Source organism: Ranitomeya imitator, chromosome 5 (assembly GCF_032444005.1).
Source record: "Ranitomeya imitator isolate aRanImi1 chromosome 5, aRanImi1.pri, whole genome shotgun sequence".
Lineage (NCBI taxonomy): Eukaryota > Metazoa > Chordata > Amphibia > Anura > Dendrobatidae > Ranitomeya > Ranitomeya imitator.
In genome coordinates, this window is record NC_091286.1 from 265,838,961 (window position 1) to 265,864,295 (window position 25,335).

A 25,335-nucleotide genomic window follows, 5' to 3' on the forward strand; every position below is an offset into this window, starting at 1 on the left:
TGAGCAAACTGTAGATGAGCCTTGACATGACGCTTTGAAAGTAAAGGTACCTTACGGGATCGTCTGGAACGGAGACCATTGCGGTGGAGTACGTTACTTATGGTATTGACTGAAACCAATGTCCCCACTGCCATGAGATCTTCCCCGAGCTCCTTCCTTGTTGTCCTTGGGTTAGCCTTGACTCTTCGGACAAGCCTGGCCTCGGCACGGGAGGAAACTTTCAAAGGCTGTCCAGGCCGTGGAAGGCTAACAGTAGTTCCATAAGCCTTCCACTTCCGGATGATGCTCCCAACAGTGGAGACAGGTAGGCCCAACTCCTTGGAAAGGGTTTTGTATTCCTTGCCAGCCTTGTGACCCTCCACGATCTTGTCTCTGATGGCCTTGGAATGCTCCTTTGTCTTTCCCATGTTGACCATGTATGAGTGCTGTTCACAAGTTTTGGGAGGGTCTTAAATAGTCAGAAAAGGCTGGAAAAAAAGATAATTAATCCAAACATGTGAAGCTCATTGTTCTTTGTGCCTGAACTACTTCTTAATACTTTAGGGGAACCAAACAGAATTCTGGTGGGTTGAGGGGTTGAATAATAAATGACCCTCTGAAAAGACTTTTCACAATTTAAAAAAAAAAATAAACAAAGAAATAACATTCTTTTTTGCTGCAGTGCATTTCACACTTCCAGGCTGATCTACAGTCCAAATGTCACAATGCCAAGTTAATTCCAAATGTGTAAACCTGCTAAATCTGCAGGGGGTTGAATACTACTTGTAGGCACTGTATGTATGTATGTATGTATGTATGTATGTATGTATGTATGTATATATATATACAGTGGGGCAAAAAAGTATTTAGTCAGTCAGCAATAGTGCAAGTTCCACCACTTAAAAAGATGAGAGGCGTCTGTAATTTACATCATAGGTAGACCTCAACTATGGGAGACAAACTGAGAAAAAAAAATCCAGAAAATCACATTGTCTGTTTTTTTAACATTTTATTTGCATATTATGGTGGAAAATAAGTATTTGGTCAGAAACAAAATTTCATCTCAATACTTTGTAATATATCCTTTGTTGGCAATGACAGAGGTCAAACGTTTTCTGTAAGTCTTCACAAGGTTGCCACACACTGTTGTTGGTATGTTGGCCCATTCCTCCATGCAGATCTCCTCTAGAGCAGTGATGTTTTTGGCTTTTCGCTTGGCAACACGGACTTTCAACTCCCTCTAAAGGTTTTCTATAGGGTTGAGATCTGGAGACTGGCTAGGCCACTCCAGGACCTTGAAATGCTTCTTACGAAGCCACTCCTTTGTTGCCCTGGCGGTTTGCTTTGGATCATTGTCATGTTGAAAGACCCAGCCACGTTTCATCTTCAATGCCCTTGCTGATAGAAGGAGGTTTGCACTCAAAATCTCACGATACATGGCCCCATTCATTCTTTCATGTACCCTGATCAGTCGTCCTAGCCCCTTTGCAGAGAAACAGCCCCAAAGCATGATGTTTCCACCACCATGCTTTACAGTAGGTATGGTGTTTGATGGATGCAACTCAGTATTCTTTTTCCTCCAAACACGACAAGTTGTGTTTCTACCAAACAGTTCCAGTTTGGTTTCATCAGACCATAGGACATTCTCCCAAAACTCCTCTGGATCATCCAAATGCTCTCTAGCAAACTTCAGACGGGCCCGGACATGTACTGGCTTAAGCAGTGGGACACGTCTGGCACTGCAGGATCTGAGTCCATGGTGGCGTAGTGTGTTACTTATGGTAGGCCTTGTTACATTGGTCCCAGCTCTCTGCAGTTCATTCACTAGGTCCCCCCGCGTGGTTCTGGGATTTTTGCTCACCGTTCTTGTGATCATTCTGACCCCACGGGGTGGGATTTTGCGTGGAGCCCCAGATCGAGGGAGATTATCAGTGGTCTTGTATGTCTTCCATTTTCTAATTATTGCTCCCACTGTTGATTTCTTCACTCCAAGCTGGTTGGCTATTGCAGATTCAGTCTTCCCAGCCTGGTGCAGGGCTACAATTTTGTTTCTGGTGTCCTTTGACAGCTCTTTGGTCTTCACCATAGTGGAGTTTGGAGTCAGACTGTTTGAGGGTGTGCACAGGTGTCTTTTTATACTGATAACAAGTTTAAACAGGTGCCATTACTACAGGTAATGAGTGGAGGAAAGAGGAGACTCTTAAAGAAGAAGTTACAGGTCTGTGAGAGCCAGAAATCTTGATTGTTTGTTCCTGACCAAATACTTATTTTCCACCATAATATGCAAATACAATGTTAAAAAAACAGACAATGTGATTTTTTGGATTTTTTTTTCTCAGTTTGTCTCCCATAGTTGAGGTCTACCTATGATGTAAATTACAGACGCCTCTCATCTTTTTAAGTGGTGGAACTTGCACTATTGCTGACTGACTAAATACTTTTTTGCCCCACTGTATATATATATATATATATATATATATATATATATATATATATATATATATATATATATATATATATATATATATATATATATATATATATATATATTTGGTCTAATGGTCACTTCCGTCTGTCCTTCTGTCACGGTTATTCATTCGCTGATTGGTCTCAGCAGCTGCCTGTCATGGCTGCCGCTACCAATCAGCGACTGGCACAGTCCGATTAGTCCCTCCCCTGCACTCACTGCCCGGCGCCCGCTCCATAATCCCCTCCACTCACCGCTCACACAGGGTTAATGGCAGCGGTAACGGCCCGCGGTGTAACGCACTCCGTTACCTCTGCTATTAACCCTATGTGTCCCCAACTATTTACTATTGATGCTGCCTATGCAGCATCAATAGTAAAAATGTCATGTTAAAAATAATTTAAAAAAAACAAAAAACCTGCTATACTCACCATCCACCGCTTAGGACGCTCCCGGGATCGCTCCATTGCAAGCTGCAGCTTCCGGTCCCAGGGCTGGTATGCGACAAGGACCTGCCGTGACATCACGGTCATGTGACCGCGACGTCATCATAGGTCCTGCTCACACCAGCCCTGACACCGGAAGCTGCCGCTTGCAATGGAGCGGTCCCGGGAGCGTCCTGAGGAGCGGGAAAGGCGGCGGATGGTGAGTATAGCAGGACTTCAATGGGCCTTCGGAAGGTGAGTATATGTTTTTGTTTTTTTTAAAGTCTCTATACTACGTGGCTCTGTGCTCTATACTCCGTCGCTGTGCAATATACTATGTGGCTAGGCAATATACTACGTGCCTGGGCAATATACTACATGGACATGCATATTCTAGAATACCCGATGCGTTAGAATCGGGCCACCATCTAGTGTGTGTGTGTATATAGATAGATAGATAGATAGATAGATAGATAGATAGATAGATAGATAGATATAATTTTTTTCTTTTTAGGATTTTTTTAAATTTTTTTTTACACTATAACATTGCCCCAGGGGGGTCATCATGTTAGTGTAAGATCGCTGATCTGACACTTTGCTGTGCACTGTCAGATCAGCGATCTGATGTGCACAGCAGTGAGGCTTCCCGGCGCCTGCTCTGAGCAGGCCTGTGAAGCCACCTCCGGGCCTGCTGCAGGGAGGTAGGAGACCCTCGGAGCAATGCGATCACATTGCGTTGCTTCGGGGGTCTCAGGGAAGCACGCAGGGAGTGCTGCGCGATGCTTCCCTATACCGCTGGAACACTGCGATCATGTTTGATCGCAGTGTGCCAGGGGTTAATGTGCCGGGGGCGGTCCGTGACCGCTCCTGGCACATAGTACCAGATATCAGCTGCGATAGCTGACACCTGGCCGCGATCGGCCAGGCTCCCCCCCCGTGAGCGCGGCCGATCGCATATGACGTACCTCGCACCCCACCTCGACGGGATAGTATGTCAGATGTCAGAAAGGGGTTAAGCAAGCGGCACCACTAGCCAAACACCATGAACACCAAGAAGATCTCAAAACAAGTCAGGTGCAAAGCTGTTGGGAAGTTCAAGTCAGGGTTGGGTTATTAAAAAAAAAAAAAAAAAAAAAAAATGTTTCCAATCTCTGGTGATCCCCCAGGGCACCTTCAAGTTCATTATGATCAAATGGAAAGAACCTGCCAAGAGATGGCCGCCCACGAAAACTCCCAGCTTGGTCAAGGAGGGCATTAATCCGAGAGGCAGCACAGAGACCAAAGGACTGAAGGAGCTGCAGAGTTCTCAAGCAGAGAATGGAGTATCTGTCCATACGACCACAATAAGGGTACTTTCACACTAGCGTTTTTTTAAATCCGTCACAATGCGTCGTTTTGCAGAAAAAACGCGTCCTGCAAAAGTGCTTGCAGGATGCGTTTTTTCCCCATACACTTCTATTTGCGACGGATTTGCACACTTCGCATCCGTCTTGCGACGAATGCGTCGTGCTTTGGCGGACCGTCGGGAGAAAAAAACCCTACATGTAACGTTTTTTCTCCCGACGGACCGCTTTTTCCGACCACGCATGCGCGGCCGGAACTCCGCCCCCACCTCCCCGCACCTTACAATGGGGCAGCGGATGCGCCAGAAAAATGCATCCGCTGCCTCCATTGTGCTATGCAGCAAACGCTAGCGTCGGAATCTCTCCCCGACGCATTGCGACGGGGAGATTCCGACGCTAGTGTGAAAGAAGCCTTAGCCGTACACTAAATAGTGGTGGCCTTTACTGAAAAGTTGTTAGAAAAAAGCGTTTACTTACACAAAAAAATTGTAAGACTCATTTTGAGTTTGTCAAAAGACATGGGGGAGATACCCTAAATGTATGGAGGAAGGTAATGTGATCAGATGAGAGCAAAACTTTACTTTTTGGCCACCAAGGTAAACCCTACATCTGGGGTCAAACCAACACAGCTCATCACCCCAAGAATACTATCCCCATAGTGAAATTTGGTAGCAGTATCATGCTGTGGGGATGTTTTTCAGCAGCAGTGACAGGCAAAATGGTCCAAGTCGATAGGATGATGGATGGTGTGAAATACAGGGATATTCTTGATCAAAACCTGTTTTCAGTTTATCAGTGATTTGAGACTGGGACGGAGATTCACTTTCCAACAAGACAATGACCCAAAGCATACTGCTATGGTAATACTTGAGTGGTTTAATGGGAAACATGTGAATGTTTTGTAGTGGCTTAAGTCAAAGCCCAGACCTTAATCCAATTGAGAATCTGTGGTCAGACTTGAAGATTGCATTTCACCAGAGGAAACCATCTAACTTGAAGGACCTAGAGCAGTTTTGCCTTGAGGAAAGGGCAAAAATCCCAGTTAGGGACAAGCTTGTTGAGAAATACAAGTCAGGGTTCGGTTATAAAATAAATAAATAAAAATTATCCTAATCTCTGATGATACCCTGGAGCACCATCAAACCCCTTTATCATCAAATGGAAAGAACATGGTATCACAACAAACCTGCCAAGAGAGGGTCGCCCACCAAAACGCTTAGCCAGGGCAAGGAGGGCGTTAATCACAGAGGCAGCACATAGACCAAAGATAACCGTAAAGGAGCTGCAGAATTTCCAAGTACAAACTGGAGTATCCGTCCATATGACCACAATAAGCCATATGCTCCTTAGAGGTGGCCTTTATGGAAGAATGCACAGAAAAAAGCCCCTTGCATACACAAATTGTAAGGCTCATTTTGGGTTTACCAAAAGACATGTGAGGGACTCCCCAAATGTAAGGAAGAAGGTGCTGTGGTTCAATGAGACCAAAATTTATCTTTTTGGCCACCAAGGTATAAACGCTATGCTTGACCCCCAAACCAATACTTCTCACCACCCCAAGAACACAATCCCCTCAGTGCAATATAGGTGGTGGCAGCATTACACTTTGGGGATGTCTTTTGGCAGCAGGGACAGGGGAAATGGTCCTAGTTGAGGAGAAGATAGATGGTGTGAAATATATGGATATTCTTTAGCAAAACCTGTTTGAGTCTGTCAGTAACTTGAGACGAGGACAGAGGTTCACCTTCCAACAAGACAATGATCTAACGCATACTGCTAAAGTAACACTCGTTTTTAGTTGAAGGGGAAACATGTAAGTGTTTTGGCGTGGCCTAATCAAAGCCCAGACCTTAATCCAATTGAGAATCTGTGGCACGACTTGAAGTTGCTGTTCTCCAGAGGAAACCATGTAACTTGAAGGAACTGGAGCAGTTTTGCCTCTACGAATAGGGAAAAATCCCAGTGGCAAGATGTGGAAAGCTTATGGAGGCTTATCCACAGAGACTTGCAGCTATAATTGCTTCAAAAGGAGGCTCTACAATGTACTTACTATAGGGCAGTGTTCCCCAACTCCATTCCTCAAGAGCCACCAACAGCTCGTGTTTTAGGATTTCCTTAGTATGGCCCAGGTGATGGAATTGATGCCTGTCTAGATTATGGAGTTCTCACCTGGGGATTACTAAGGAAAACCTGAAAACATGGCCCATTGGTGGCTCTTGAGGACCGAACTTGGGGAACACTGCTATAGGGGGTCCATTACTATAGTTATGGACACTGAAGTTTTCAGTTATTTTGTCCAATTTGTTGTTTGCTTCACAATGAAAAGAAAACCAAATGTTCACAGTTGTAGGCTTGTTGATTACATGAACTGATGCAAACACTACAAAACTGTAACATTCCAGGTTGAGGTAGCAAAACACTAAAAATGCTAAGGGGGTGAATACATTTGTAAGCCACTGTATGTATTTCACCGTACGGCATAGAGCTGTATTATGGCTATGTGCACAAAGTCAACTAGTGATTGTTTATTCATATTCTTTCATTTTATTATCAATACAGCTATTAGCACTTTTTGAATAAATTGTTTTTCTTTGTGTTTTTTTTTTTTTTAGGGAATGGCCATTTCGGTTTTAGGTCCAACATTCCCTGATCTGGCAGCAAATGTAGGAAGCACTGTTGGAAACATTTCCTACATTTTCGTAGGGCGATCCTTAGGATATCTTGGTGGCTCTGTTTTGGGAGGTGTCCTTTTTGACCGCATAAATCAGCATCTCCTTCTAGGTAGGTTTAATAAATTGTAAAATTTACACATGATGGTAAGTTTGACTATGTAAAATCTACCTCTATACACTGATGTTAACCCTAAGGCTGCTTTCACACATCAGGTTTTTGGTTTCAGGCTAAATCCGGCAAATTTGCAAAAAACGGATCCGGCGTAAATTGTGAAAAACTGATGCACCGGATCCGTTTTTTAGCTGGATCCGGCTCTCTTTACTGCGAGAGAGAGAGAGACTGAAACAAAAAACCTGATGTGTGAAAGCAGCCTAACTTGTACATTTATGGCATACACACATGATATGCCATAAATGTCTGATAGATACAGATCCTACCTTTTGAGATATGCCATAAATGTACGAAATGAGAATATCCTTTGAAGACCAGTCTGCTATTGAGCAAAGGTCCTATCTAGGGAAATTTATACTCTCGTTTCTAAACTTTGATGCTAGAGGTCACAGACGTTTATGCTAAAATTTTATTTTGGAAAATATATGCTGCCCTTTTTACCGACTTCATCTTTTTGTGACCAGCATAGTTGTTTATTAGATTTAATTTTTACCTGTCATTAGAATGTAGTGAAGTTATTTTATTTTTCTGTATCTTCTTATTTCAAGGATTATCAATGTTGGCTACTTGTACAGGACTTTTTATCTTGCCTTGGTGTAAGAAGGCCATATTTCTTACCGGAGTTATGTCTATTGTGGGAACTTCCATGGGATTTCTAGACACTGGTAAGCACAATACTTCATCTACATTTTATAAATTAACATAGAAAAATACATTTTTTTAGGCCCCATGGGCACAGTAGTCTTGCAGAGCAACCTACAGTCCAATTTCAGTTGTACCAGTTGTGCGGTGCTGCAATACGGCGCTTAGAAGTCAATATATTGTTTAAGGGAATAGCACACCAACAATAAGCACAAAACTGATATTTTTTTTTTTTTTTAAATGCTTTTAATTTTCTACTCTCATATCCAAAAAAAAGAAAAAGTAATTACACAGCAAATTGAATCATAGCAAGAATAAGATATGCGTGGAATGTTTTTCTTGGACGAAAAATGTACAGAATATCCACTTGTACCAGTATAGGCCCGCGAGCTAATAACATTTGCAGTGCGAGGAAGGCAGCCCTCTCTCCCCTGTTCTGCAGTCTGAAGAAGCTGCGTCAGAGACAAGCAAGTGCCTTGTGCACAGTGAATGTAATGTTACTTGCCGTCACTTCTTCAGACCGCCCACTGCACTGGCCAATCGGAGAAGAGGAGTCGCAGCATGTGACCAAACAAGAGATGCTTTTGTGTAAGGATAGATAAGACCTTTCTTTTGTGCCTAGTAAATCCCCAGGTGACAGCAGCTTGCATCTTCTGGGAGGAAGGGGTGGAAGAATTTTTATTCCATACCGCTTGATTATTCCTTTGCTACATCCTTGAGGCTTTTGATGTCAGTCTTTTCGAATTGCTAGTGTGCTTAAGCTGTACTTGTTTTCTTCAAGATCCAAAATTTGCCATCTCAAAAGGCCCCAGAGAAATATACCCAGCATCACCCCTCCCACCTCCTTTTCTCTCCCATATATACGTTCTGTAGTAAAGCACACTACAGTAGGAATGAGGTCCTGCATAAAGTGCCTGAATCTAGTGCTCTTCCCTGTGAGGTCACCCACCCCTGCAGCAAATGGTGTGTACCTGAAGGGGTAATGGCATTTCCCTGGTGTCGTACCTGGGAGGCACCATTTCAGCTACACTGCAGTGCCACAGTCATCTAGATATTCATTACAGGAGTTGTCCAGTTTAAAATGACAAGTCTGCTCTCGCTGCATGTCACTGCAGACTTGTGAGGATTCACCACTGTCAGCGCCGGGAACAGCGGTCACGTGACCGCAAGTATGCAATATGCTAACTCCTGGCCAGAACCTGACTACACTGTTTTTGGCATGCTCAATATTAGTATATTGCATAAGGCCATAAACAGTCTGGTCAGGTTCTAGCCAGGAGTTGGATAACTGTGGTCTCGTGACCGCCGTTCCCGGTGCGGACACAGTATAATCTTCACAGCGCTAAGTGCATGCTCTGTGAGAATTCACAAGTCTGCAGTAACTCTTGTCATTTTAGACCAAACAACTCCTTTAACCCCTTCACAACATATGACATGCTATTTGTTGATAAGGAAATATGTCCTTAATTGTAGATATTATTTTAATAAATATCAAGGTTGGCCCACAACTTTGTCCAACTTTTTAATTTTGTCCTGTATTTGAGTTTGACCTCCCTGATATACAGGAATGTGGTGTGACCATTTACTCGCCACAACTCGTAACAGTAAATCAAATCGCTGTTATGACAAAAGTGTCTTATAACAGCATCCATCTCGTAGCTCAGCCTGCCGTGTAATAAAGGACATGCCCCCAGATACCATGCTTGTGTGCTGCAGACTTCTGCAGGAAAACCTCTGAACCTCTAATCAGCAGTATTGTCAAGGTTTCTGTAACTATTCAGGGCCATTTATTACCCAGATGAGCTTTGTATCTAATCTCAGAAGTCAGAGGTATATGATGGATAAGTAGCATTATCTGTCATATATTACTATCCTGTTTAATACGGTTATGGTAAGCCTACATATATTTGGGCCGATGTGTAGAAATTGTACTGCCGAATCTGGGCATCTAAGCCCATTATGTTTGATACAGTCTTGCTGCACCCAAGTATCATCTCATGATAGCGGATACTGTGATGCTGAGCCCCTGTATCTAAGCCCCTCATGTCTGATACTATCTTGGTGAGTTATTGCATCTAAACTAATGACATTTTCCTATCGCCACGACAGCACCCACAACGAGAGAGGGGATCCGCCCACCTTCCGGACAGGAACCTACAGGTTAAAAAGGGGCGGTCCCCCTCGCCCTCCAGTTTGGGTTCCTGTCCGGACGGCGGGAGCCTACAGGTCACCTACCCGGGTCCGCCAAGCCTCTGTGCGGTGTCCAGGTGAGAACGGCAGAGTCGGGGGCCCGGAAGCAGCGTCGGGGGAAGTCCTGTGTCCAGCTTCCCCCCTCGTCTGGCAAGGAGCGGCTGAACGCCGAAGTGGCGTTCCCAGGGGAAGGCACGCCACCCTGGGTCGTCCACACGCGCGCGACGCTGCGGGAGCAGGTCGGTGCTTATGACCCGGAAGTGATCTAACGACTTCCGGAGGAGGCCGGGAGGAGGAGCGCGGGACCTTTGAAAAGAAGGCAGCGCTTGGTGAGTGGTGTGCGGCAACATGTCTTCCACAGGAGACGCCGAACACCGAAAAGGAGAGCAGCAAAGGAGCAGCAGCAGATCTCAGAGTGGAGATGTGACACGCGGGCAGCAGGATCCTGGCACGTCACATCGCACCTCACCCCCTCAGAAACCGGTACTCTAATTTCATCAGCAGTGGTGAGTGTTATATCTGAGCCACTGGCTGATACAACTGTCTTCTATACTATGTTTTGTTATAGGGGAAGAAGGCCTCAAAGTCCAAACATAAGCAGTGTGCGTTATGCACGGAGCCACTACCTGACACCTATGTAAAGAGATTATGTCAGACGTGTATATGCCATACGTTAGAGGAAGAGGCCCCCCTTCGTGTATCGGATTTGAGGGAAGTAATTAGGGAAGAAATAAAATCTTCTCTTAAATCTAAGCGGCATGAGAAGAGTAGTATGGAAATGGTATCCGATTCCAGCCCTTCGTTGCAAGAGGGCGAGTGCTCGGAGAGTTCATCACCATCCTCCTCAGATGAGGAAGGAAGGCCTTGCTTTGCCACAGATAATATGGAGACTTTAATTAAGGCAGTCCGTGCGACTATGGGTGTGGCTGAGAGTAAAGAGCCGAAAACAACCCAGGAGATCATGTTCGCAGGGCTGAGCCAGAGAAGTCGCAAAGCTTTCCCGGTGGTAGATACCATTAAAGATCTGGTCAAACGGGAGTGGGACAAGCTGGATAAAGGGTTCTTACCTTCGGCCGCAAAAAGAAGGTACCCCTTTGAGGATGACACCTTATCCCAGTGGATGAAGATCCCAAAAATAGATGCGGCAGTAGCCTCTACCTCGAAAACAGACTCGCTACCGTTAGAGGATGTAGGACTCCTTAAAGATCCTTCAGACAGGAAGGCTGACATGCTCCTTAAGAAGGTGTGGGAAGCATCATCTGGAGCCTTTAAGCCCGCAATCGCAGGCACCTGTACGGCAAGATCAGTTATGGTCTGGGTGACTCAGCTGGAGGAACAGCTTAAAGCAAAAGTACCCAGGGATAAATTGTTAAATTCCCTGTCTCAGGTCAGGGAAGGAGCGGCTTATCTAGCGGATGCCTCGATTGATTCCCTGAAATTGGCTGCAAGATCGGCGGGTCTCTCAAATGCAGCCCGACGGGCACTTTGGCTAAAAACCTGGAAGGGGGATGCTCAGGCAAAAGCCAAATTGTGCTCCATTCCATGTAGGGGTGAGTCCCTATTCGGCCCGGTGCTGGATGACATCCTTGCAAAGGCAGAAGACAGAAAGAAGGGATTTCCTAAAACGTTTAATCCCACTTTTAGGAATGCCTTCCGGAGACGCATGCCCTTCAGAAGATTCCAGTCAGACCAGCAGGGAAATAATCGCGACTGGGAAACACCGGATCAAAAGAAGAAAGGTGGATACTATAAGAACCCTTCATCTTTCTCAAGACGTAGACGTAATTACAGATAAAACTGATCTACCAGTAGGGGGAAGACTAAAGTTCTTCTCAGATAAATGGAAAAAGATTACTTCTAGTGCCTGGATAATGGGGGTGATTGAGTCAGGATTAAAATTAGAATTCTTGAGAACTCCACCAAATCATTTTGTGATAACATCACTGGACACTCCGGCCCAACAACAGGCCTTAGAATTAGAGATTCAACAATTGCTTACAAAGCGAGTTATTGAAGAGGTACCAAAACATCAGGAGAAGACGGGTTTTTATTCTCCGCTATTCTTAATATCTAAACCTGATGGGTCCTTTAGGACTATCATAAATTTACGTAAATTGAATAAATATCTTCAGTACCACGCTTTTAAAATGGAATCCATTAAATCAACAACTAAGCTTTTATTTCCTAGGTGCTACATGTCGGTCTTGGATCTAAAAGATGCGTACTACCATCTTCCAGTTCACAGAAATCACCAGCAATTCCTCAGGATGGCAGTATGGGTAAACCATCAGATTAAACATTTCCAATATTTGGCAATGCCCTTTGGTCTATCCATGGCACCTAGAATTTTTACTAAAGTTATCTCGGAAGTAATGGCCCATATTAGGGAAAAGGAAACCCTTGTAGTGCCCTATCTAGACGATTTTTTGATAGTTGGAAATTCAATTGCTCTGTGTACGTTTAGGGTAAATGCCATAATATCATCCCTACAGGAACTCGGGTGGATAGTCAACTGGGAAAAGTCAAAACTGGAACCCACAAGACGTCAAATCTTTCTAGGAGTTCTTCTAGACTCAGAAGATCAGTCATCCTTCCTACCAGAAGAGAAGAAGCAGAAGATCATTCAAAGAATCACGGCCGTAAGGAAAACTCCAAACTTAAGTTTAAGAGACGCAATGTCTCTACTAGGATCTTTGACTGCGTGTATATCGGCAGTGAGATGGGCTCAGGCTCATACTCGAATGCTTAAATACGAGGTTCTTCAAGCAGAGAAAGATCTTCACGGTGCTCTGAGCAGAAAATTCGGTCTATCACCCGCCACTCTTCACGATCTGAGATGGTGGCTCAATCTGGCACATTTGTCAAAAGGGGTTCTCTGGACCATCACTCCGAACAACGTAATTACAACAGATGCCAGTCCGTTCGGTTGGGGAGCCCATATGGGAGACATTCTAACCCAAGGGCGATGGTCGATTCAAGAATCCCAGAATTCCTCAAATCTAAGAGAGCTTGTGGCAGTCAAACAGGCTCTTCTTTGCTTACTACCATCCCTGAGGAATGCACATGTACAGATACAAACAGACAATATGACTGTGGTAGCCTACATCAATCATCAGGGGGGGGACAAGATCACGATCCCTAATGACCACTACAGCACAGATATTGTCTGGCCGAGAATCACTTACAATCCCTGTCGGCAGTTCATATAAAAGGGGAACTCAATATAGAGGCGGACTATCTCAGTCGCCATTCCCTTCGTCAGGGAGAGTGGTCCCTAGACCAACAGATATTCGATCGAATAGTCAATCTGTGGGGTTTGCCGATAATAGATCTATTTGCTACGAGGAAGAACAGGAAGGTCAGGAGGTTCGCATCCTTGCACATAGCAGACCAACCATTCATAGTGGATTCCCTTCGTGTCCGTTGGGACTTCCAGCTGGCATATGCCTTTCCTCCTATGTGTCTGATTCCGACAGTTCTCAGGAAGATCCGGGAGGAAGGAGCCAGAGTGATCCTAATTGCCCCCTTCTGGCCCAGGAGGCCTTGGTTCTCTCTCCTCAGGACAATGTCAGTGACCAATCCCTGGGTGTTGCCAGTGGTTCCGGAACTCCTTTCTCAAGGTCCATTTCGTCATCCAAATTTGGAGACTCTTCACTTAACGGCTTGGAACTTGAGAGGGAGCTTCTGAAGGAGAGAGGGTTCTCCAATGCTTTTTATTACTACCTTATTGAAAAGCAGGAAGGAGGTTACTACAAAGATCTATACAAAAATTTGGAAAAAATTCCTTATGTTTCATCAGCAACCATTAGGAGATAAGGCTCCGATTTCAGCTATTTTAGAATTCCTTCAGAAGGGCTGGGAATTGGGTTTAGCAGTCAACACTCTGAGAGTTCATGTTTCAGCCTTAGGAGCTCTATATAACAGTGATGTAGCTGGTAATAGATGGGTTGCTAGGTTTATTAAGGCATGTCAGCGTTCTAACCCAATCCATATTGTAAGAATACCCCCATGGGATCTAAATTTGGTGCTTGAGGCGTTGACCGAACCTCCTTTTGAGCAATTAGACTCTATTTCGATAAAAAATTTAACTTTAAAGACAGCTCTACATTTAGCATTAAGGTCTGCCAGGAGGGTCAGTGATATACATGCGTTATCAGTAGATCCTCCCTATCTAATAATTCTCCAGGATAAGATTGTCCTAAAACCTGATCCTGCATATTTACCAAAAGTAGCAACTAAATTTCATAGAAGTCAGGAGATTTATTTACCATCTTTCTATGAAAATCCAGGTTCAGAAGAGGAGAAAAAATATCATACCCTAGATGTAAAGAGGGCGATATTAGAATACCTGGATAGGACACAAAGCTGGAGACAGAGTAGGGCTCTGTTTGTTTCTTTCCAGAATCAGAAAAAAGGTTCTGGTGTCACGAAGAACTCTATCGCTAGATGGATTAGAGAAGCGATATGTCTTGCCTATTCTGCCAGGGGAGTAACACCACCAGAAGGCATCAGGGCGCACTCCACTCGGGCCATGGCATCATCCTGGGCGGAGAAGGCAGATGTCCCCATTGAAATGATATGTAAGGCGGCAACTTGGTCATCACCTTCCACCTTTTATAAGCACTATCGCCTTGATCTATCTGCTAATTCCAGCTTACAGTTTGGCCGTTCAGTACTTAGTGCTGTGGTCCCTCCCAGTTAAATAGTCTTTGAAAGTCTCTCGTTGTGGGTGCTGTCGTGGCGATAGGAAAACCGGTTTTTACGTACCGGTAATAGGATTTTACAGAGTCCACGACAGCACCCATACATTCCCCCCCGTATTTAGTTACTTATTCCTGCACTCTGTTGGAAGGTGTGCCTTAGAGATCACTCTATAGAGGTGGTGGTATTTAGTAGTGTTTAAGATAATATTGTCATGTACTGATTCATTGGCGGTATCCCTTGTACTCTGGAACACAAACTGGAGGGCGAGGGGGACCGCCCCTTTTTAACCTGTAGGTTCCTGTCCGGAAGGTGGGCGGATCCCCTCTCTCGTTGTGGGTGCTGTCGTGGACTCTGTAAAATCCTATTACCGGTACGTAAAAACCGGTTTTGGACTCCACTCTTTCCAGTTTACCTAAGCCCATGATGTGTGATTTTGGGGGATGATTATTAACCCCTTCATGACCGCCAATACACCTTTTAACGGCGGCAATTAAGGGTATTTATGCCTCTGCGACAGTTTTTAATGGCGCTGAGAAATAAGTGTATAGCGTCCCCCCAGAGTCGGAATTTCTCCAGGGTCTAGGCTACCGGGGGTAGCTGAGACCTCAGAGAATATGATTCTGGTTGATTTTTACCGACCCCAGTGTTGCGAGCGCTGTTATTAACGGAATAACGGCAACCGCAAAAAAGTCAGATTTCCCATTTAGTTTCTCTCTCCTCTGATGTGATCGCACATCAGAGGAGATAGAAATGGGGTCCCCCCTTATTTCCCCCCCAAGGACCTCCGATGTCCCTCCGTGAAGTCCCCCAGGCCGCCAGCATCTTCTTCCAGGAAGAAAATGTCCGGCCCTATCACAGTAATCAAAATTAAAAAAAAATAGTAAATCAAACCCCCCTTTATCACCCCCTTAGTTAGGTAAAAATTAAAAAAATATATTTATTTCCATTTTTCCCTGTGGGTTGGGCTAAAGTGGGATGGGCTGAAGCTAGGGTTGGAGTTATAACTGGGGGGGGGGTTCCACTGTTTAGTTACATCAGGAGGTCTCCAAATGCGACATGGCGCCACCATTGATTCCAGCCAATTTTGCATTGAAATGTCAAACGGCGCTCCCTCCCTTCTAAAGCTGCCGTCACACTAGCAGTTATAACGCAAGTTATATCGAAGAACTTTTACCACGAACATGAAGTGCGATATGTCCCAAAAAACAGTCTCCGAATCAGTGGGATACATTGAATCGTTCCAGAGCTGTAACCTCATAAAGTGACAGTGGTCAGAATTGTAAAAATTGGCTTGATCATTAAGTACAATAATGGCTCTGTCACGAAGGGGTTAAATGGGAATTTGTTAGTGAGATCAACCTTCAAGCTGTCTATATAGACATGTACCGTATATACTCGAGTATAAGCCGAGAATTTCAGCCCATTTTTTTTAGGCTGAAATTGCCCCTCTCGCCTTATACTTGAGTCATTCCCAGGGGTCGGCAGGGGAGGGGGGAGTGGAGTCGGGTCCATATTCATTACTGTAATGAGCGGTACCATGTGACCGCTCAACACAGGAAGAAGCTGCCGGTGCCCAGAGAACCAGGGACATGCAGGGACCGCGCCAGGAGCAGGTGAGTATAATGGGGGCATTGGGTGATATTCACCTGTCCGCATTCCACCGCCAGGCTCAGTCTTCCGCGTCCTCTGCAGTGACGCTCAGGTCAGAGGGCGCGGTGACTCGATTAGTGTGTGCACCGCCCTCTGCCTGAACTTCAGTGTGTACAGCGGTGGAACGGGAAAAGGTGACTATAGCAAGTGCCGGGGGCCTGAGCGACGAGAGGTGAGTATGTGATTTTTTTTTTTTTTAATCACCGCAACAGCATATGGGGCAAATGTGTCTATGGAGCATCTTATGGGGCCATAATCAGCATTTGTGGAGCATTATACAGGGCAAATGTCTGTATGGAGCATCTTATGGGGCCATAATCAGCACGTGTGCAGCATTATATGGGGCAAATGTCTGTATGGAGCATCTTATGGGGCCATAATCAGCATTTGTGCAGCATTATATGGGGTAAATGTCTATATGGAGCATCTTATGGTGCCATAATCAGCATTTGTGCAGCATTATATGGGGCAAATATCTGTATGGAACATCTTATGGGGCCATAATCAGCATTTGTGCAGCATTATATGGGGCAAATGTCTGTATGGAGCATCTTATGGGGTCATAATCAACATTTGTGCAGCATTATATGGGGCATATTTTAATATGGAGCATCTTATGGAGCCCATCATAAACTGTATGGAGCATTATATGGGGCTCCTGATTCAATTTGGATATTCAAAAACACTTAACCTACCGATGTCTCAATTAATTTTACTTTTATTGGTATCTATTTTTATTTTTGACATTTACTGGTAGCTGCTGCATTTTCCACCCTAGGCTTATACTCGAGTCATTAAGTTTTCGAAGTTTTCCGTGGCAAAATTAGGGGTCTCTGCTTATATAAAGCAGACTTGCTGAAGTCTGTATCCTCCATGTTTAAAGTTTGTAAATAAAGAAAACTCTTTTTTTACGGATTCGGTGAAGCTGGACATTCCTTTTACTTTATACGCCTGGACACAGCGGGTCCGTGCTTCAGAACATTGGTTCATGCATCACGGGTGAGCTGGCTTATTTTTCGTCTCGGCTTATACTCAGGTCAGCTTATACTCGTATATACGGTATTTTAATTTCTATGCCCTTAAATCCGAGAGATATGTCACACAAAATGCCATATTTTTCGGATTATAAAATGCACTTTTATGATCCCCAAAATTAGGTGGAAAATGGGGGTGGGTCTTATAAGCCGAACACTGTCCTTACCAATGCTGCGGGCCCGGAGTTGGGGTTTTTGCGGTGGTGGTATGGCGGTGAGCTGTGGTGGTACGGTGGTGTGGTGGCCCTGCGGTGGTGGCATATGGCGGCCACCATTCTTCTTCTGGGGTCCGGCTTCCCAGTCGGCACAGGCACAGATGGAGAAAAGCCGAGATCTCCATCCGCGCTTGCCTCTACGCGGTGTCTCCAAGAAAATGGCCTCAGATGTGGCGCAGGTGCAGATGGAGCTCTCGGCCCGGCCTCGATGTCACAGCTGGTGAATGATTCTGGGAGAATGATGAGAGCCGTATTTAGCACCCGGCACAGGGGAACAGCGCTTACTGTAGCGCTGATGCATGTCATGGATGACATCCATGTGTGCTCTACGAGTGCAGGATGTTGTGCTGACAGTAAAAAACGGACACACAGTCCGTGGAAATGCACTGACGTGCACAGACCCATTCATTTGAATGGGTCTATGTGTGTCAGTGTCTCTGGTTCATGTGAAAACTGTCACCACACGTACCGGAGACACGGATGTGTGAAAGAGGCCTAAAGCTGAGGAGGGAGAGAAGAGCGATTCTGCTCCTCCACTGCAGGGATGGATAGTGATTGGTGGAGGGAACTGTTGCTGACCTGCCTCCACCAATCACATATCTGTCTCTGCACACTATTTAATGTTGCAACTACGGTACTCACAAGTCCGAGATCCTTTTAGCAAGGTGAGCAAACAATCCCCATCATCCTTCAGAATGTACTGTATCTCTGGGTATATTCTGAAGGATGGTTGGGGTTCTAGCCATATCTAGTGTAGCTATACACTATAATGTAGTGTCCAAAGTTTTTATAGCAAAAGTGACTAACACCTCCCTGATCTTTCAGAATACATCCATGTATACAGTAAGTCGATGTATTCCTGAGGATGGGGGGGGGAGGGTAGTCACAATATACGGTACTGCAGGCACTGTACACTGTGCAGAATTATTAGGCAAGTTATTTTGATCACACGATACTTTTTATACATGCTGTCCTACTCAAAGCTGTTCAGGCTTCAGAACCAACTACCAATTAAGTAAATCAAGTGATGTGCATCTCTGTAATGAGTAGGGGTGTTGTCTAATGACCTCAAAACCCTATATAAGGTGTGCTTAATTATTAGGCAACTTCCTTTCCTTTTTCAAAATGGATCAGAAGAGAGATTTGACAGGCTCTGAAAAGTCCAAAATTGTGAGATGTCTTGCAGAGGGATGCAGCAGTCTTGAAATTGCCAAACTTTTGAAGCGTGATCACCGAGCAATCAAGCGTTTCATGGCAAATAGCCAACAGGGTCGCAAGAAGCGTGTTGGCCAAAAAAGGCGCAAAATAACTGCCCATGAATTGAGGAAAATCAAGCGTGAAGCTTCCAAGATGCCATTTGCCACCAGTTTTGCCATATTTCAGAGCTGCAACGTTACTGGAGTAACAAAAAGCACAAGGTGTGCGATACTCAGGGACATGGCCAACGTAAAGAAGGCTAAAAAACGACCACCATTGAACAAGAAACATAAGATAAAACTGGGCCAAGAAATATCTTAAGACTGACTTTTCAAAAGTTTTATGGACTGATGAAATGAGAGTGACTCTTGATGGGCCAGATGGATGGGCCAGAGGCTGGATCAGTAAAGGGCAGAGAGCTCCACTCCGACTCAGACACCAGCAAGGTGGGGTACTGGTATGAGCTGGTGTCATCAAAGATGAACTTGTGGGACCTTTTCGGGTTGAGGAATGGAGTGAAGCTCAACTCCCAGACCTACTCCTGCCAGTTTCTGGAAGACAACTTCTTCAAGCAGTGGTACAGGAAGAGTCGGTATCGTTCCAGAAAAACATGATTTTTATGCATGACCATACTCCATCACATGCCTCCAACTACTCCACAGCGTGGCTGGCCAGTAAAGCTCTCAAAGAAGAAAAAATAATGACATGGCCCCCTTGTTCACCTGATCTGAACCCCATAGAGAACCTGTGGTCCCTCATAAAATGTGAGATCTACAGGGAGGGAAAACAGTCCACCTCTCGGAACAGTGTCTGAGAGGCTGTGGTGGCTGCTGCATGCAATGTTGATCGTAAACAGATCAAGCAACTGACGGAATCTATGGATGGAAGGCTGCTGAGTGTCATCATAAAGAAAGGTGGCTATATTGGTCACTAATTTTTGGGGGGTTTGTTTTTGCATGTCAGAAATGTTTATTCCTAAATTTTGTGCAGTTATATTGGTTTGTTTACCTGGTGAAAATAAACAAGTGAGATGGGAATATATTTGGTTTTTATTAAGTTGCCTAATAATCCTGCACAGTAATAGTTACCTGCACAAACAGATATCCTCCTAAGATAGCCAAATCTAAAAAAAAAACCACTCCAACTTCCAAAAATATTAAGCTTTCATATTTGAGTCTTTTGGGTTGATTGAGAATATAGTTGTTGATCAGTAATAAAAATAATCCTCTAAAATACAACTTGCCTAATAATTCTGCACATAGTGTACTGTAATTCACAGATCCCCCATAACAGCATCATCCACAGATTAATATTTTTGTATTTTATTAAATGTTTTTGCACACTATTTAGCTCAAAATATTTTTTTCTTATTTTCCTCTAAAATCTAGGTCCGTCTTATCATATAATCATATGATCAAGTGTTAATGTTGACCAGCGATTTTCTAATTTTTTTTCCATAAAATTTACAAAACTTTTTTTTTTTTTTTTTTTCAGGGACCACATTGCATTTGAACTGACTTTGAGGGGTGTATATGACAGAAAATACCCAAAAGTGACACCATTCTAAAAACTGTACCCCTCAGGATGCTCAAAACCACATTCAGGAAGTTTATTAACCCTCAGGTACTCCACAGGAATTTTTAGCACGTGGAAGGAAAAAATGAACATTTAACTTTTTTCACAAAAATTTTAATTTAGACCCCCCCAATTTTTTTATTTTCACAAGGGTAACAGGATAAAATGGACCCCAAAATTTGTTGGGCAACTTCTCCTGAGCATGCAGATAACCCCATATGGGGGGAAACCACTGTTTGGGGGCATGGCAGTAGGGAAGGAGCTCCATTTGACTTTTTGAAAGCAAAATTTGCTGGAATAATTAGCCATGTTGCATTTGGAGAACCCCTGATGTCCCTAAACAGTGGAAACTGCTTATAAGTTACACTATTTTGGAAACTAGACCCCTCAGGGAACTTATCTATTCTGGGGTGAGAACCTTGAACCACCAAGTGCTTCACACAAGTTTATAACATAGTAGTGAAATAAAAAAAATCATTTTTTCTCACAAATGTTATTTTCGCCCCAAAAATGTTATTTTCGCCCCACATTCTTTATTTTCACAAGGTTAACAGAAGAAAATCGAACCCAAAAATTATTGTGCAGTTTCTCCGGACTACACCAAAATATGTGGTCAAAAACGGTTTTTGAGGCCCAGAGCAAAGCTCAGAAGGGAAAAAGCGCTATATTGGAGTTTACATTTTGCTGTACTGGTTTGCGCGTGCCATGTCACATTGGCAGAGCTTTTGAGGTGCCAGAATAGCAAAAGTAACCATTTTACAAACTACACTTCTCAATGAATTCATCTAGGGGTGCAGTGATCATATTAATACAACAGGAAGAGTAGAATCCTCCCTCAAGCGACTCCATTTCTTAAACTATACCCCTTTGGGATTTATTTGCAGGTGTAGTGATGATTTTGACTCCATGGGTGTTTTCCAGAAACAAGCAGCAGTGGCTGTTGCTGAGTGAAAATTGCAAAACTGCCGTTGTAGTGACCAGTACGTGGTAGTGACCGCTACATTGCAGTGACCAGTACATTATTCCCAGGTCATCCTTCTGAACATAAGCACCTGTAAATTAGGCGGGCTCGCATCGCTCCAGAAATGTCAAACATGTGAACGCTAAATGTGATTTAGGTACACACTGGGACTCAAAAGGGAGGGGGCTTTTGGATTTGGGAGCACAAAAGTTGCTGAATATCTTTTGGGAAGGCCAGGAGCCATTTTCCAAAGCGTTTGTGCTACTAGTAACGTGGAAACCCCCTATATTTCCATTGGAAGATAACGGACCTGAGAGGGAACTTTTTTTGCAGAATGAGTTGGAGCTTTCATTGGGAACATTTTACATACCATTTGGGGTCATATCTATCCAGTGCTGATTTCTAAGCACTTTGGGGTCTTCATCTAAATCTCCGAGTGACGTGATTCACATGAAACCCCCGTGGGATCCATGCACTATAATGAGCCAGCAGAATAATTCTGTCTGGCCTCTGTTCAGCAATGTTCTTTTTTCAAAAATGCACAAAACTGTGGCACACTCCATTTTTACGCACACCTAAAAAGACTGACACCACTGGATCATAGGCCAGACAGCGTCCATAGTGCCTCCATCTGCCTCATTATAGGGAATTTTCTGCCAGGGTTTCCGTCTAAATTATGTATTTTAGAGATTTACATGGAAGCATTAGTGATAGCGGTCAGCGCAGAGCGCAGGATAAATGTGTGCTGAACCATACTCTGATCTTTGGGAGGCAGAATGAACAAATCAACAGCAGGTGAAGAATTGGTTTTATTTTTTTTTTCTGCTGTTCCTCGTGCTGTGATTAGACGACTGTCAGGTCTGTGCAATTACAGCGATACCAGATATATGTTGGATTTTTATGTTTGGCTGCTGTCACACCCTAAAAAAAAAAATGCTTTTGATTGCCAAAACAATTTTTTGCATCACCATATTTTGAGAGCTATAATTTTTCAGTACTTCTTCGGACCGTCATGTGAGGGCTTATTTTATTCGGGACAAGTTGATGTTTTTATTGGTACCATTTTCGGGCACATGACTTTTTTGATCACTTTCTATTCTGATTTTTGGGAGGCAGAATGAACAAAAAACAGCAATTCAGGATGGGTTTTTTTTCATGTTGTTCGGCGTTTGGTAAAATTGATAAAGCAGCTTTATTTTTTGGGTCAGAACTATTACAGCGTGAGAACAATTCAGATAAGTCACTTTAAATATGTGTGGTCCAATATGGTCCACGGAGGAGATGGTGCCTAAAATAAGGCTGACCTTGAACAGACTGTACAGAGCGTGTGGGTTGCAGCAACACGGTATCCCCCACTAGTCGGCTAGCTCCTCCGTGGACTATATTTGACCGGTGACCGGAAAATTGCACACATAGAAATTTGCCCACATGGAAAATTGGCAATTGCAGCATCACAAAGTTTCAGATCCATGATATCTGAGGTGCAAGGTGAAGAATGCCCACAGAAAATTGCCCACAGGCTGAATTATAGGTTAAATGCTCTGTAGGACAGGAGGATAGTATGCATGTATAAATGGGATGCTCTGCAGGGCAGAAGAATAATATATAATTATAGGCGAGATGCTCTGCAAGACAGAGAATAGCAAAAACCTATAGTTAATGCTCTGCAGGACAGGGGGATAGTATGCAGGTATACGTGAGATGCTCTGCAGGGCAGAAGAATATAGAATTATAGGTGAGAAGCTCTGCAGAACAGAGAATAGCAAAGAGATATAGGTTAAATGCTGCGCAGGACTGGGATTGTAGGCACGTATACGTGAGATCTTCTGCAGGGCAGAAAAATAATTTAGAATTATAGGTGAGATGCTCTGCAGAACAGAGAATAGCAAAGATCTATAGGTTAAATGCTCTGCAGGACAGGGGGATAGTATGCAGGTATACGCGAGATGCTCTGCAGAACAGAGAATAGTATAGAATCATAGGTGAGATGCTCTGCTGCACAGAAGAATGTTGGCGAAAATTGCCCACATAAAAAACTACCGACAAGCTTATTAAGAACAGTTTATTAAGGAGTTCTAATAACAGCAATAACTTACGTTTATTAAACAATCATTGCACACCTGCAAATAATTGGCTGCCGGGTGATTGTCCTTGACTTCCATGGGCTCCATTGAAATACAATACAGCACAACACAGGCAGCAAAGAAAATGCAGAATGGATTTCAACAAAGGTCTCTGGGCCCAGTTTACTTCTCCAGGTTCTACAGGTTCGGTTCATTCATCCCTAGTCCCAGAGTACGGATTCTGTTCTTAGGAGTTGTCATTCCACTGTGCTAACAATAATTCTACTCTCACTGTGGTGTGTCTGGGCCTAGAGACCCTTATTCCACTCTCATTGTGGTGTGTCCGGGCCTAGAGACCCTTATTCCACTCTCACTGTGGTGTGTCTGGGCCTAGAGACCCTTATTCCGCTCTCATTGTGGTGTGTCTGGGCCTAGAGACCCTTATTCCGCTCTCATTGTGGTGTGTCTGGGCCTAGAGACCCTTATTCCACTCTAATTGTGGTGTGTCTGGGCCTAGAGACCCTTATTCAAATCCACTCTGCATTTCCTTCCATCCTATGCTTGCCTGATCCTGCAGTATATGTGTGTGATACATAACTAGATAGGGTCTGTTCACTCTTACTCTTGGTAGTCATAAGTGGACATGGAAGGGAAGTGCATGCCACAGATTCACTGCCACTGAAGTCAATGGGAGAGCTGCGCTGCTATGGCACTGGCGCTGCTATGGCACTTCTGCTCCTCTGACAGATTCTAAGAGAATCTCACCTTTCTGCTGTGCCTTCTGGGCTTCGAGGACCATCTATCTCAGCCAGCAGCACCCTGCTTTTGGTGGGCTCCCACTGAGATGATAATGTATTAGATCTGACCTGCAGTCCCATGTAACTCCACAGATAATACAGTGATTCTTTTGTGGGTACTGATAGCAGTGATGGTTCCTCTGGATCATACTGCTGCTGGCTCTGCGTGTGCTGCTGTTCTGGGCTGGTGGGAGGAGTAAGGCAGAATCAGAGAGAGATGAGAGCAGACTAGATATATCTATTGCTGATAATGACAGACTGCTACAAGCCACAGATCTTCAGCACCTTTCACCTCAAATATCCTAGATCTGAAAAATTGTGATGCTGCTATTGGCTATTTTCCATGTGTGCAATTTTCCGTGTGGGCAATTTTCCTGTGGGCATTTTTCAGGGAACCCAAAAACGCTGCAGATTCACAAAAAAGAAGTGACATGCTACTTTTAAACCGCAGCGTTTCCGCAGCGGATTTTCCGCAAAGTGTGCACAGCTTTTTTTTTTTTCTCATTGATTTCCATTGTACTGTAAATCATTTGCGGATCTGCAGCGTTTTTGCACCGCAAAAAAAACGCTGTGGATCCGCACAGAATCCGCAACGTGTGCACATAGTCTTACAGAGACACCAGTTTCTTTTTTTTTAATATTTTGGTGCTTTTACCCAATAAACACTATTTTATAGAAACATTATTTTTGCATCGCTTTATTCTGAGAGCTGTAACTTTTATTTTTTCTCTGATGGCGCTATATACTGGCTTGTTTTTTTTGTGTAGTGCGCCCGCCGAGATCTTCTGGCTGGTACCCAACAACAATAGGAGATTTTTCCTGTTGGTTCATTTTGATCACTGTGATAGTTGGATGAAAATAATAAATTAACCCCTTCATGACCTTGGGATTTTCCGTTTTTCTGTGTTCGTTTTTCACTCCCTTCCTACCCAGAGCCATAACTTTTTTATTTTTCTGTCAATATGGCGATGTGAGGGCTTATTTTTTGTGGGACAAGCTGTACTTTTGAACGACCTCATTTGTTTTACCATGACGTGTACTAGAAAATGGGGAAAAAAAATTCCAAGTGCCGTGAAATTGCAAAAAAAAGTGCAATCCCACACTTGTTTTTTGTTTGGCTTTTTTTGCTAGGTTCACTAAATGCTAAAACTGACCTGCCATCATGATTCACCAGGTCAGTACGAGTTCATAGACACTAAACATGTCTAGGTTATTTTTTATCTAAGTGTGAAAAAATTGCGCCATTTTC

At 43.9% G+C, this 25,335-nt stretch overlaps 1 protein-coding gene across 1 annotated transcript in view; it reads left to right on the plus strand.

Moving 5' to 3' along the window:
* Positions 1 to 25,335, plus strand: part of MFSD4B (major facilitator superfamily domain containing 4B) — a 66,474-nt gene that overhangs the window by 28,469 nt on the left and 12,670 nt on the right. Inside the window, exons 2-3 of the mRNA XM_069726143.1 lie at positions 6,827 to 6,995; positions 7,607 to 7,723. Coding sequence (XP_069582244.1) covers positions 6,827 to 6,995; positions 7,607 to 7,723 — 286 coding nt within the window. The remainder of the gene's footprint in view (positions 1 to 6,826; positions 6,996 to 7,606; positions 7,724 to 25,335) is intronic.